The 15,017-nt window shown below is 39.8% G+C and overlaps 1 protein-coding gene across 1 annotated transcript; it reads left to right on the plus strand.

Annotated features, from left to right (window-relative positions):
- Positions 1 to 1,746: 1,746 nt before the first annotated feature.
- LOC129357686 (polypeptide N-acetylgalactosaminyltransferase 12-like) lies at positions 1,747 to 14,754 on the plus strand. Its single transcript, XM_055026761.1, is given in 13 exon segments — positions 1,747 to 2,083; positions 2,085 to 2,123; positions 3,274 to 3,443; positions 5,012 to 5,201; positions 7,412 to 7,432; positions 7,434 to 7,595; positions 7,782 to 7,899; positions 8,366 to 8,542; positions 10,717 to 10,848; positions 11,098 to 11,211; position 11,295; positions 12,160 to 12,314; positions 13,510 to 14,754. Coding segments are annotated over 13 exon segments (1,728 nt in total). The 5' UTR covers positions 1,747 to 1,772; the 3' UTR covers positions 13,648 to 14,754.
- Positions 14,755 to 15,017: the final 263 nt, after the last annotated feature.

A 15,017-nucleotide genomic window follows, 5' to 3' on the forward strand; every position in this document is an offset into this window, starting at 1 on the left:
AGACATTTAAACCAGATGTAAATAACTGAATAAAACAAACAAAAAAATGTATGCATATTTAGTTTATTAACTAACTAATCAAAGCAGACCAACACTAATACGTATTGAAAGAAATGGAAAACAAATTGTCCTCCTGCACCTTTTTTGCGCTCTCTGTGCAACAACCAGGTTCGTTTCACCAGTTACCAGTAAAGCTCCTCAGAGTTTTACCCTGAGATAATGACATTTGTAAAGTTTAAAACAGGATTTAATGCCAAAAAAATAAATAAAATAAAATAAAATATATACATATTTTTTTAAATGATCGAATGTTACAAAATAAGTGGATACAGAGTGACTTTCACCGTCTGGTCGCAGGGTCACACTTACCACACCTTAAAGATGCAACCAAGAGAGGCGAGTTCTGAAGTCATCAGCTTCATTTTGTGTGGCTGTCGCCAGTCTTATGTGCTATGGTTATGTAAGCAGCAGCAGCAGCAGCAAGTGTGCATATGATCATTTGAGGAGAGACAGAATCATTTCATCCATAACAAAAGATTTTATGGCGATGGATTGTTGGAACTTGTCTAAAAGATTTACTTGATTGACTTGCAGTAACCCCAGTGCTCCTCGTCTGTTCCACGTTGAAGTCTGCCGCTGTTAGTTAGCCCTTCAAATTAAAAGCGCTTTTTTCTCATAATGGAAATGTTATCTCTGGAACATAGTGACATAAAAAAAACAAACAACAACAACAACAACAACAACAAAAAAACGACAACGCAATTTCTTCATAGAGTTTTCAAGATTATGGTCCATGGAGAAATTCCACCATGGTTTTCCAGTAAGCATTTAATGCTGACTTTAATTGGAGCCCTTCAATATTATTAAACTTTAAAATTTAGAATATTTAAGGATCTTCATGAATCTTTGCATAATTAAAGAAAAAGAAATCAAGTTTATATCCCTGTTTCAAAGTAGGCTAAAGCACTTTGCATATAATTTTCGCTTTTAGTGAAAATTGCATCATGTTGAGCAGATTTTCTCTTAAACTCGTATACTTAAAAAAACCCGTTTATAATCGATTTCAATAACAGTATGTTAACTTCACTTAATTGCCAGGGGTTGCTTGTAAAAGCAGCGCACTGCACTTTATTTTGTCATCCCCAAACCGGAAGTGTCGTTATCAGCTGGGCCAACTTGGCAACAGCCTGAACTTCTAGTGAAATGTTCGGAGACGACACGAGAAACAAAGTAGAGGTTCGAGACAGTACATTTAATTAATGTCATTTTTTAATTATTATTTTATTATTACTAACGAAGCCAATTAGTGTATTTTTTTAATATTTATTTATTTATTTAATTTGACCTGGATTTGTTTCGTTTCTTAGTTTGTCAGCTAACATCCAATCCAGGAAGATAAATCTAATCCCTGTGTGTGTGTGCGCTCGCGCGCGCGCGTGCGTTAATCCTTTCACACTTAGTGCTGCACAACAGTTGGAGGAAGTCCAACAGGAGGAGTGTCTATAATCTTATCGGCCGTGAAGTTAAATACATTGAGGTTCCGGGTAAATGAGTAACAACACGGAGGCTCCTCTCTCTCAACCAGCTGGGACTCTTGAAGATTCACAAAGACACTGAACTTCCCGTGGAAGTATGTATGCGGCGCAAACTCAGGCGGAAGCACGAAGTTTGAAAGTAGCCTCAGTTCGGCAGAGCAACTTCCCCAGAGTCCCACGGGCTTGAAGGGGGCATGAAACCCGACAGAACTTTACTCCTCGCAGAGAAGCCACACCATGGCGTCGTGCGGAAGAAAGAGTCGAACCAAGTTAGTTCTTTGCCTCTTAGGCGTCACTTTGTTGGGGTATCTGATATTTTTCAAACACCCATCCGGGCACGTCGGCGCTGCAAACCGACGCGAAGTCTCCGCAGAGGGAGAGGAGGAGAACGAGCGGCTGAGGAGGCCCGTTTACGAGAAGCCCCCGCTGGATTTGAAAGCCCCGGGTGAAATGGGAAGAGCTGTTAAGCTGAATTTGAACAAAGAGGAGAGAATGAAAGAGGAGGAGAGCATCCAGAAACACCAGATCAACGCCTATGTCAGTGACAGGATCTCTGCACCGCAGTCTGCCAGAGAGATGGAGTCCACTGTAAGTGTCACCCAGAGCACTTCATCCCTCTGAGAGTTGAGAGTGCGTCCTCAGAGTATGGATACCTACCTGTCATTTGACTTTGACTACACTCTTAAGGGCAGGTCGTGGTGGGAACGAATCTAGTTTTTTTTTAATATTGAGTTTTAACAGCTGAAATGTTTCATCACGCAAAATTCTACTTTTAAGTATTTTTAATAAGATGTACCAATGCCTACTCCAGGAGCATGAAAAGAGAAAGCCAGTGCATGAAAGAAAGCTTCAAGTATTTTCCTCTTATCGGCTTCTTATGGCCGACAAGGAGACAAAAACTGAATTTTGGGAATATTTTGAAACTAAAATGGAAAAAAAACTAAAGAAGCCCGGTTCTTTATTATGTAGAAAAACATTGTTATTTATTTATCCTGGGGGAAATTTGTGTATCCAGAAGCCCAAAAATATCAACAAAAGCATACATAAATGCATGCATCAAGCATTAACACAAATTTATTTTAATTGAAGTTATACACCAATATCCAGGATGTTATTTTATTCAGAGGAGGAATAATAACTTTCTTGTTTTACATTGAAAAAAAAAATATATTCTACAATTGGCATAAAGTATTAAACTTTTACTCAATGTTTATATTATATATATGTAGATAGATCAATAGATACATAAATGGATAAATAGTGCGATCGGTAATCATGTGCTACTGTTAGTGATCAAGAACACTCTGCTGGCGGATGTTTCATGTAACATGGAGCAGAAAGCTGACTTTATTTCTCCCTACATCTAGTCGGTGGCGCAGGTTGCTACAACCGGTAGTAGCCACACAGGCACACCTGCTAGAAGGAAACAAACGCACCCAGTAAACACTTTCATTCTATCAGCTGAGATGTTGCCAGGCGACTGTGCCAAAAGGCAGTTTCCTGTTCCGTAAGCGAGCAGAGAGTCCGAGCAGAGACTAAGTGTAAGCGGGAGGAGAAGTTTTGAGTACCAGTATTACAAGTTTTGAGGAGGACGACATAAAGACCTGCTTTTGAAATGAAAATGTAAAAAGTATTAAAAGTTTTAAGAACAAAAGACATAAAATCCTGTTTTGAGACTGAAGATATGTGTTCTTGAATTATGGCAGAAAAATTCCATCATGTCCATCGTGCATTTCAGTTGCAAAGAGCTCAAGTACGACTACAAGTCTCTGCCTACGACCACTGTGGTGATTGCTTTCTACAATGAGGCCTGGTCTACCCTGCTGAGGACGGTCCACAGCGTGCTGGAGACTTCTCCTGACATCCTCCTCAGAGAGGTGGTGCTGGTGGATGACTACAGTGACAGAGGTAGGCGATGGGACGCTTGATGGACAGGCAGCAGGGCTGCAGGTCTAAAAAGCCAGCAGATTGACAGTTACAGGAGATTGAAAGCTTGTTATTGGTGCTCATATTGAAGCACACGGACGGAGCGCAATCAATGGATTGCCAAATGAGCTGTGACTGAAAGGGTGCGAAATAGCAGAGTCAGATAGATACACACGAAGCAAAAGGTTTTGTAAGGGACAACTTTATAAGCGTTTTCTAGCCATGTATTTAACAGAAGAATAAAAAGTGCTGAGGCATGCTTACAAATGAACAAAAGGCGAATAAAGTCATAACGACATCTGTGTTTCTAGGTGCAGCCATTTTCTAAAATATTGATCCCCAGGACTTTAGCTCTTCAAGGTGGTTTCCAAACATTTAGAATCATGAGCCTGTAGGTGAAACAGTCAGTCCCTGCCTCACCCTCTGCTCTAACACCATTTCCACATGTTAAGTCATAAAGATGCACTGTATTTTACTAATGTGTGTTAGGGAGCTAAAGGCATTGATCCTTCGTAAACAAATTTTGGGATAAAAAACAATTTCCGCTGCACATCAACCTCATGCCAAGTTTTACATCACTCATACATTTAGGCAGAGTGTAATATTTGCAAGTCATTAAATATTATAGTGAAGTTAAATATTACATAGTAGGGCAATACAAATTCTTTTTTTCATCTTCTTCTGTGAGCTAATGCAGGAGTTTCAAAGTCATCAGACATTAAAAGGACTTGGCGTTTACACAGACAGACAAATTTCTGCAGGTTTGTGTTTCGCAACTGAAAGACTGGGGAATCACACACTTAACAACTGTGGAGGAATCACAGATTGAAGGATTTCTCAACCACCAAAGGCAAATGAAAGCCTCAGACTTACCAATAGTTGGTGGTAATAGAAGATATTTTCCGAATTCGGACAGACTGTGTTTCTACACCACTCTCCTCCCATTTAATGAAAGAGATGCAACGTATAACACTGAGTTCATCCCGCAAGTGAATATAAACAGAGACTTTTAACAACATATATACCACTCAGTCCAACAAATTGAAAACATTAGTTTGTATCCCTTTAATTAGCCTTCCTTCCAGTAATGAGATAGTTCGGGTCAGGATGCCTCCTGGATGCCTCCCTGGTGAGGTGTTCCAGGCACGTCCTACAGGCAGGAGACTTCGGGGAAGACCTAGGACACGCTGGAGGGACTATGTTTCTCAGCTGGTCTGGGAACGCCTTGAGATTCCCCTGGAGGGGCTGGAACAAGTGGTTGGTGAGAGGGAAGTCTGGGCCTCCCTTCTTAAGCTGCTGCCCCACAACCTGACCCCGGATAAAAGAAAAAAGATGGATGGATGGATAAATAAATGAAATAATTATTGTGTGACATAAAACACAGCAGGAAGTATTATACAAAACATAATTTTTAATCAAGATGACAAAAGTAGCATAAAATCACATTGCTTCTAACATGGGTCCAAAAAGACCCACTCATGGAAGACTTTATAGTCAATATGTCATGCATCAGAGGGTTAAGAGCTCACTTTTACTTGAATTTCTTGAAGATCACCTAAAGGAGCCACTGGAGAAGTACCTCTCAGGGTTGAAGAAGGTGCGTTTGATCCGGGCCACAAAGAGGGAGGGGCTGGTCCGAGCCCGGCTGCTAGGGGCATTCATTGCCAAAGGCGATGTGCTGACTTTTCTGGATTGCCACTGTGAGTGCCACGAGGGCTGGCTCGAGCCGCTGCTCAAGAGGTGAGAAATTGCTTTTCAGGAAACTGTAGCACTCTTCAGTTTGAGTATTTCACTCCAGTGTTGACTTTAAAGATCATGTTTTCAAGTTCAGCTGTCGCCAAGCGTTGCATAGACGTGCATCGCAAATAAGCGAAGGCTATGAATGTTGAAGTGTTTCAGTATTTGCATATATGTGCAAGTAAATAATAAAGAAGGAAGCAAAGAAAATCAGACCGATGTTTTCAGAAGCACAATTATGCAGTGCCTCGCAGATGCGTTCACACACCTTGAACGCGTTTTCCATTTTGTCACATTACAAAAACAAATTTGTGCAGTTGTAGCTGGACAACTACGCCACTTCTCTTGGCCCACTGTGGTTTAATTTGTAATTTTAAAACCGATCTGATGGAAAGCTGGAAAGGACTCTTGATGTGTGCAAGATGTAAAAAAAAAAACAACAACAAAAACAACAACAACAAAAAAAGTCAGTATTCCATAGTTTCTAAGTATTAAGAGTTTTCTGTTCTGGAAAAAAAAAATTTCTGGATTTTAAGTTCCTTTTAATTCCTTTCTGGGCTGCAACAATAGGAGTCTCTGCATAACAGTCCAAAAATTAATCTAAGAAGTATATTGGTTCAAATAGTGAGTATTCCACAATTTATGAAATTACTAATACACTAGGATAATCTAAGAAGTATAGTATCAGCCCAAATAATGAGTATTTGGATTCTAAGTTCGTTCTAGTTTTTTCTTTTTCTGGGTTAAACAGTGAGTACTCCACAGTTTCTGACAAGTAATGAATGGACTTGACAAAGTGACAGGCAAGGAAAGATGGCACAAGAAGCAACATTGGAGACATGGCTGTGTGTTTTTAGTTTTTTGGGAATTTTTCTCTCAGAAGCAGCCGGGGACTGACGCACCGGAAAAACTGATAGAGTTTCTTCTCCCAGAGCTACAACGATACAACTGACCAACTGATGCTACTTCCGCTACAAGACAAGTTCAATAAAAAAAACTGACGATTTGTGCTCAGCTGCAGAAGTTTTACAGAATCTGAGCTACATTTGTTTTGCAGCCGAAGAAGAGTCAGTTGGTCAGTTGTAACGTTGTAGCTCTGGGAGAAGAAACTTTCTAAAGGTTTTTCTGTGCATCAGGGCCCGGCTGATTTTGAGGGAACAATTCTCAGATAAAAGAAAAATTCCCCCATAAGGCAGACTTAAAATTTCTATCAGCCCTAAAGTCTCAACCGATACATCTCTTATTTACAATCATCCAAACTATTGTGGTTGTTCCCTTTGGGCCGAAAACTAGCAACTTCTCCAAGATCAATTCCATTCCCCTAGTGAGTTTTAGCATCCAAAGTTTGCTTGTGAAATAATCTCATACAACTTGTGCCTCTGTCTCACACCATCAGTCTGAGTGTTCACTAGTTCGGCTCAGTCCATCAGAACTTTGTCGATATGCCAGGGATCCACAAGCTCCAGAGAAAAACGTGTCTGCCTTCACTGAGAAGATAAAGGGTTCCTGAAACACTTGGAAACTGAACAGCTTTGCACCAATCTGATGGTGGAATAACCTGAGTATCAGATCAAAATCAATCAATATTTCTATTGTTGAGCTCACATGCCTATTTAGATACGTGCTTTTTGATTAAAACATAATGAATTGCTGTTAATTAATTACTGACCCTAAAATTAACTCAGTTTAAAATTTTAATCATGTCCCACCACTAATATTTTGACATTTGCATGCTTGCTGTATATGTTGCCTGCAGAAGCTAACAACAGAAGCCGCTTGGTTTCTATCTGATGGATGCTCCGCTTTGTCCAATTGGTCAATTTAGGTGGACAGGCATGTGTTGCAGGTTTCATTGTTGCCACTTGGTGTCTTTCAAGATAACCTTCCTCTGCTTTAGACTTCTGCCAAACTTTCCTGATCTGTCTGCTGTGTCCCTCCATCTTCATGATGTCAATTCCCCTCTAATGTCGTGACAGGACAGCTGTATTTGTACTGAAGTTAAACTTTTTACAGATGGACTCTGTTTAATAATTTTGTGATTTCTAAAGAAAACTGGTAGCTTTGGATTTTATTCTAGGGAATGGAAAAGGGTGAATTAGTTTTCGGGGCTCCGTACTCAGCTGCATTTTGATCAACTGCAGTACAGGAAGTTAACACATATATTAAGTTTTACATTCTTCTTTTTGACTTTAGCTTTTCTCTCCTTTCTCCAGGATCAAAGAGGAGCCCAAAGCCGGTGTGCCCCGTCATTGACGTGATCGACTGGAACACCTTCCAGTATTTAGGCAACTCCGGCGAACCTCAGATTGGTGGTTTTGACTGGCGGCTGGTTTTTACATGGCACACAGTCCCAGAATATGAACAGAAACGCCGTAACTCGCCCACTGACGTCATCAGGTACTAGTTACAAAAAAAAAAAAAAAAAAAAAAACTTCTGTGAGCAAAACAAGATCACAGATTTTTATTCAAGATATTGTATCAATTCCACCCATATCTTCAGATGACTTTTTTTATGTATTATCAAATAAGAGATGGATAGTGACACCAAGATTAACTTCTGTTTTTTTGGGTTTTTTTTTTTAGATCTCCCACTATGGCAGGCGGTCTGTTTTCTGTGAGCAAAAGTTACTTCCATTACCTGGGGACATACGACACAGGAATGGAGGTTTGGGGAGGAGAAAACCTGGAGTTTTCTTTCAGAGTAAGAAGTAATCTAGTGCATATCGTCATTTTCTCATACATTATACGAATGCATACTGCTCAGTTGAATTATAATTTTGTACTTGTAGAGTTTGCAAAATGCTAACACTGTTTACAGCAGTAATTCACAACATGCAGCACTGAACAGACATTTGGAGCTGGATTAAATTAACTGTAAACCATGTGACAAATTCTTCTGCAAACCACAGTGATCACATTGACACTACATTACAAGAGAAAACAGAGTGAAAACCTTAAATGATTTGATTGCTGTGAAGAATTTGAACATTTCTTTCCTGGAGTAAATACAACATCCCAAAAGAGTAGTAACCAAAAATATGTCTCTGTAGTGGCAACAATCTTTTGTATCCAAGCTCCTCCACAGCATTTGCCCTTTGCGTAGCCTGATTGATTCACAGCAGAGAGGCTAACCAAATCCTCGTGGTGCTGCGGTTCTCGTCTCTTAGATTTGGCAATGCGGGGGTAGCCTGGAGATCCACCCGTGCTCCCACGTGGGTCATGTGTTCCCCAAAAAGGCCCCTTACTCACGGAGCAAAGCGTTGGCAAACAGCGTGAGGGCGGCAGAGGTGTGGATGGATGAGTACAAGGAGCTCTTTTACCATCGCAACCCCCATGCTCGACGGGTGAGTCCACACAAGTTGTAAGAGGGTGTTTGATGGGTGTCAAATAGCCGATGTCGCTCTTTAAAAAGGAATTGAGTCACATTTAGATGGGATTAATTGTCCACTTCCGAAAGTTGCATACTTGTTTTTTTTTTTTTCTTTTTCTGCCTGTCGTTTACTGCATCGATATGCGGAGGCAGTAAATGACACCCATGCCTGTGTCATTTTCCCTCATACTACTACACATGAACAAGCACGGCCGCTCCCCCACTGTGGTGTAAAAAGCTGCTCCTGATTAAGTGACTCTCAGGATACATGAGCGACACACACTCAAGGTGACAGGAGTGCCGGGGCATTCCGGTGTGTGATTACCACCTTTTCCGTGTCACTCTGTGCCAGCGGGTGTCACCCACCTGTCCTTGACAGGGTGATATCAGTGCTAACCTGTGGGGTGCCTTGTCTTAATGTGTGTGTGTGTGTGTGTGTGTGTGTGTGTGTGTGTGTGTGTGTGGTGTGTGTGTGTGTGTGTGTGTGTGTGTGTGTGTGGAGTGTGTGACAGTGTAGTTAAGAGGAGAAGCTCTCGAAGCACAGATCAGGTGGCGCTCATCTCCCTGAGAGGAGGAAGCCTTGCTGAAAGGGAATATTGCTCAAAGCAAGCAATGCTGCGTTACTTTTCACTATGAATGAAGGCAATGGGTTTGTGCATTTTAACGTTTTAAACCTTCTATGAATGATTTGTCATAACTTAAAGCATAAATAGATGTGATGTAACTAAGATGCAGCTATGCTTTGCTTTTTCATACCACAAAAAAATAGAATATATATTTCTTTCAGCAAAAATAATTTTAAAATAGGTGATTGCTTTAAATACAACTCCATGAACAAAAAAATAAAAGTCCAGAGTACTTTGAGTTCTACATTTTCGAATGGAAAATCATTAATTTCCCCAGCTTGTTATCCAAGTCCTGATACTGCATTAAAATTAAGTAAAACAATACCTTGTGCTTGAAAACTTAGTAGCTTTACCTGCCATTAAAAATGCAGCGAACAAGACCCAGATCCAATATCAGGGTTCAGATCAGGACTTCTGTCAGAAATACAGATGCTGCATGTTGTCTTAAAGCCTTATAGCCACTTTGAAACACGGTGGTTGCAGCATCATGCTGTGGGAATAGTTTTTTTTTTTTTGAGCAGGGATATAAAAGCTGGTCAGAGTTGTCTAAGGATTGCATCTTTAACTTTTTGCTACAATTGCAGTGAATGATGGTCTTACAAGGTATTTACTCGGGGGGAGCTGATTACAAAACTTGAAACATTTTTCACAGTTTTATTTGTAAATTTCAGAACACACTTTGTAGTTTTTCTTTTACAATTTAGCTCTACTTTGTGTTGGTCTATCACATAAAAATCCAAATTAAGACGCATCTATGTTTGTGCTTAAGGTACACACACACACAAAAAAAGAAAAATCAAAGTGTTTGCTTTTCCAACACAAATAAGAATATCAAGCACATCGTCAACGTATCGTTCCTTGTTGTCCCATCCCGGTCTCCTAAAGGGAAGAAGAGCGCTCGTTCCCTCAGACATGACTCTTGCACTGGGTCATTCCAGCTCCACCAGCCCTTGTTGTTCCCTTGTCTGTAGTGGTGCTAGCACTTGATAAAAGACCACCTCTTTTAGGAATCTGTCTCATGACTGGATAAACTAATAAAGAGCCAATTAGAGCTGTGTTTGGGACATGGCCAGCATCCATCATTCTGCGGTGCGCTTCTAGATTCTTCTTCCAGCAGTGAAGGTGTGGTGAGCATATGCTCACTGGCAAAGCACAAGTGTTTGTTTTCTTGTAATAATCAGCTAATCTTTATCAGAGTGGTGACGCCTGTTTGTTAAAGATATTTTCATAAGCAGATTGCTGTCGGCATGTAAAACAACATATACATCCTTCTGTTCTTTAACTAGAATTAAGGAGTGCCTTACTTGTGAAATATTTGATGATGTTGTGTGTGTGATTAATGTTGACATATTTAAAAATGGGCAGAGTTATGAAACAACTATAGAGGGTGCTGTTGTACATCCTTTCACATCAGGGCTAAGTTATGATGCAGCATCTGGGAGAGAAGGATGAACTCTGAATTTATCGAAGTTGTTTCCAATTAGGTCAGTTATGTTTTAATTTTTCTTTTTTTTTTTTCTAGGAAGCCTTTGGAGATGTGACAGAGAGGAGGAGACTGAGAGAGAAGCTGGGGTGCAAAAACTTTAAGTGGTATCTGGATAACGTCTACCCCGACATTTTTGTCCCACATGATCGACCGGGCATGTTTGGAATGGTTAGAACGCTTCTGAACGGACTACTGTACTGCCAAAAAATATTCAAAATCAGTGAATTTGCATGTTTCAATCACTTTCTTTGCTCCGTCAGTAAAGAAATCTTTCACCCACGCATGCAGACTGCCACTCAAATTCAAATTAAAGCAAATACTTTGGCAAAACTTTGCTTATAGGAATAAGAGAAATATTGAATTGTGTGTTTGAACCTTTGTAATATGCCTTTATGTGATTTTTTTTTTTTTTTTTAGCTGAAGAGTCGAGGAAAGACCAACTACTGTTTTGACTACAATCCTGGGGATGACCAGGTGCTGGAAGGTCATAGGGTCATCCTCTATCCATGTCACGGCATGGGTCAGAACCAGGTAAGCCCTGTCAGACAGTTTAGCGATACGAAAAACTCTTCTGGCTCTTCATGGCCCCCAATGTAGTTTATCTTACTTTGTAGTGTAGCCCTAGGCTCATTTACATTTTGTGTCATAGTTAGAAAAATTGCAGACAGCAATACACTCCCATTACACTGATCTTATAAAGAGATGTGTTCTCTCTAATTTTTCTTTTTAAAACAAATGTCAAAGTCAGTCAAAATCAAACACAAACATAATCTTCAGGTCAGCCAGGCTAATCCTGATCTTCTGCACAGATGTGGTTGTTTAATCTTAATCATTTGGAGACATAACTGCTTATGCCGAGTGAACAGTTATCCAGAGCCTGTCTTTTATAAACCACTGATTTAGTTTATGTCTTTTACTCTACAACTTTTTAAAGATGTATTTCTACTTAAATCATGACTTTGTAATCTCAGTGTTGTCTCAATGTTCTTATGTTTCTAGTTCTTGTAGCTCAAAACTATTTACTCACCAGCTCTTTGTTTAGTAACCGTTTTCTGTCCTCTGAACCTTGAAACAGTCACTCCCTCCTCATTTCTTACATTTATTAACAATGGACTTACCCTTTCCAGGTTCTATAATACATCCACAGTGTTGGTCTATAGAGGGATTCTGCCCATTTCTCAGTTCTATTTCCTCTGTTAGTTGTCAGTAAACCAGGGAGCTCTGTGAGATTTAGCAGTGCTGCTGAAACACCCCTCTGGACACGCGCTGATGTCATTTTTGTTGAAAATGATTTCTGTAGTTGTTGGATTGTCAGCCTTTGAGATTGCCCTGCATCGCTCCATTCTACATTGACAGTCTGTAACCAGTGATGCTTGTTTTTGATCTCCACAAACGACACAGGCAAATTCTGTTGCACAATGGTTTTTTCTAACCGCTTCTTTGTTTGTGTCTTGCATCCATGATGGGTTCTCCCAACAGTTTTTGAATATTCAGTCAATGGGGAAATATGCTACAATACCAGAGATCCTGCTGGATGTGTTGTGCATGACAGCATCAGCACTTACCTGACTGTCCTACAGTGCGAGAAACGAGGACGACCTGTTCCCATGGACCAGAAATTTATCTTTCGAAAGGTACTGCAAAATCATCTTGAGGCCACATTTATTTCCACTTTGTGTGTCTGTAGCTTTTAACTAAAAAAATAAATGTGTAAAAGTTTTTTTTAGGTTTCATGATTATCAAATAATGCTAGTAGTCTGTTCTGCTTAGAAAAGTTTTATTAATATTTTGTCATGCTACAGCTTGACATATATTTTATTTATCAGCATAATTACACAGTGTTAGGCCCTCTTACCCCATATAAAGTCTGTTTATTGAGAATGGTTCACCTGTGAGTATTTTACTCTCAGTATAAGTCAGCTATTTAGTGAAGGCCTCAGGTTTATTAGAGAACATCGGTGAACAAATAGCATAATAAACAAGCCAGAAAGGTCAGGGATAAAATTATAGTGACATTTAAAGCAGGGGTACGTTATAAAACCAATCCATTGGCTGAAAATGGGCAGAGCGTGACACAACTCTGCCCATTTTGTGCCACAATCCAAAGTTTGTGGCACAACTTCGCCTCCTTCCAAGTTGACTAGAAAGGGATACGGATCTGTAAATATGAGGACGCCAGCAACATTTGACATGTGGAGGATCAACATTAATTTAAAGATGTATCTCAAAACTTTGAAACTCTCTGTCCAATCAGACAAAGATCTCTTGATGAACACAACTGGTAGAGATATATCTCTGAAAAGATTTTCAAATGTTCATAATCAAAGGTCAATCTGTACAGCATTGACTCACTAGGAGCAGAATACAGACATATATCCACTTTTCAGATTTCTGAAGGAACAATTAAAAAGTCTCATTATCCTTTTAGTTATGCACTGCAGCTGTGTATTTACCACACATTGCTGTTCAGCATGTGCTGAATGTAGTTTCAGGATGTCAGTGTCTGACAGCCTGCCATGCCATCTAAATGTAAATGGATCTGAAAAGATGAAATGTATGTTGGAAGAGTGAAAGATGCTGGAAAGTGGGATAGTATTGGGAGAGACCATGATATATCCCAGGAAAAGGATGCTGGATTTGCATTTCACTTGGCCAGCTTGTGTTGTTCTCTGTTGTTGTTCAGTGTTTTTCGCATAGACCAGAGGTTCACATTGTAACTACATTTTTGCCACATGAGTAATTTACAAAACCTTGTGTTGTAGATATAAATGAGTTTCCTGTTTACAGAAAGTTTTTTTTCTTTCTTTTTCCCCACATGGTGGTTTCTAGGATGGGACTCTGCTCCATGTCCAGACCCAGAAGTGCATTGAAGCAATGGACCAGACCGACGATGGGACACCAGCCCCGGCTCTGCAGCCCTGCTCTGACATCCTTCGCCAGAAGTGGTTTTTTGAGGAGAAGCTGTAAACACTTTGTATATATGGAGCATCTCACCTGCTGAGGATTCCTCTCTGATCCCCCTTCCTAATCAAACAACTTAATCTTCCATGCAATTGCAACAAAGTTCATATTTTCTCATGCATGCAGTGCACAAAACTGACAATAGGAATTATGACGATTTTTCAAAGTGGGCCAGACTTGGTCTAAGACTAAGTGATGATCTAAATTGCATATGGTGGCATTCTGTCCATTTTATTGCTGTTGCAGAGACTCTTTCAGCTTCCTGTGCAGAAATAAGGACGCCGAAACTTGTGCATCAATCCGACGGAAATTATGCATTTATAAATCTGCCAAAAGAGCTTTTTAAATGGCTGGCTGATATTTTTTTCTGAGCACATCATGAGGGCCTCTTTCTTGATATTTGGATTTTCTCCTGTAGAGGGGGCTAACACTCCTCTCTGTGTTTGATCCTTTCTGTCAGTGTGTCCTCGCTTCATCATGTGCCAGTAAGGACAAATGATTGGGTGTTTTAATAGGAACCTTTTGAAAAGGTTGACTGCTTGATGCTTCTTTATAGCAGAAACTTAAAAGCAAAGTCATAGATCGCAGGTGTTATGCGATCCTAACCATAACGCATTACTACTGAAAACATGGAAAACCACTCTGTTACTCGGCTTTGATGTCACATTTCACATGAAGTGAAATGTCCTGGGTCATTTTTGAACAGTCCCACTCAAAAGTTTTCATACACTCATCATTCACATTAAATGCCATTTATCCTTTTATTTAAACTGTTGTTTTACCAGGGCTGTGACCTGCAACTTTGCCAATTTGAAAACACAAGAGTCAGACTTTGAATTTATTTTAGATTTTCCCTTTTCCAGTCGAAACACAGGCTCAAATTTATACATTCTGCTCTATTAATATTTGAGTAAATGTCCCTTAGCAGGTTGCAGACAAACATTGTAATTCTTTGTTGCCCCTGATGAGATTCAGGTATTGGACTACTTCTTTCATTAAAAATTATGGAGCTCATTTAAGTTGCTTGCTTTCCTGGCATGAACTTAGCTTTTAATCATAGTTTATAAATTTTCAAAACAGTTGAGTTTAAGGCCATAGAAGAAGCGTAACAGTCACAAGTTTATGCCCTCTCAAACCAGTTTTGATGTGTGTTGAGAATCTTTTCCTGTTGGAATTACTGTGTCTTAGATTTTAGATTTATATATCTGTCATCTGCACAATAACAACGCAGTAGTGAAATGTGTTGTGGTGCCTGGAGCCAAAGAAAAAGACAAAACAGCAAAGGAAAGCAGGAGTTCACACAGAACAGCACTTAGTGCTGCCACTATTTTTGGCGTTAATTTAGGTTCGATCTTATTTTACTTCTCTAAACTTTC

Source organism: Poeciliopsis prolifica, unplaced genomic scaffold (genome assembly GCF_027474105.1).
Source record: "Poeciliopsis prolifica strain line A6 unplaced genomic scaffold, Auburn_PproV2 SCAFFOLD282, whole genome shotgun sequence".
NCBI lineage: Eukaryota > Metazoa > Chordata > Actinopteri > Cyprinodontiformes > Poeciliidae > Poeciliopsis > Poeciliopsis prolifica.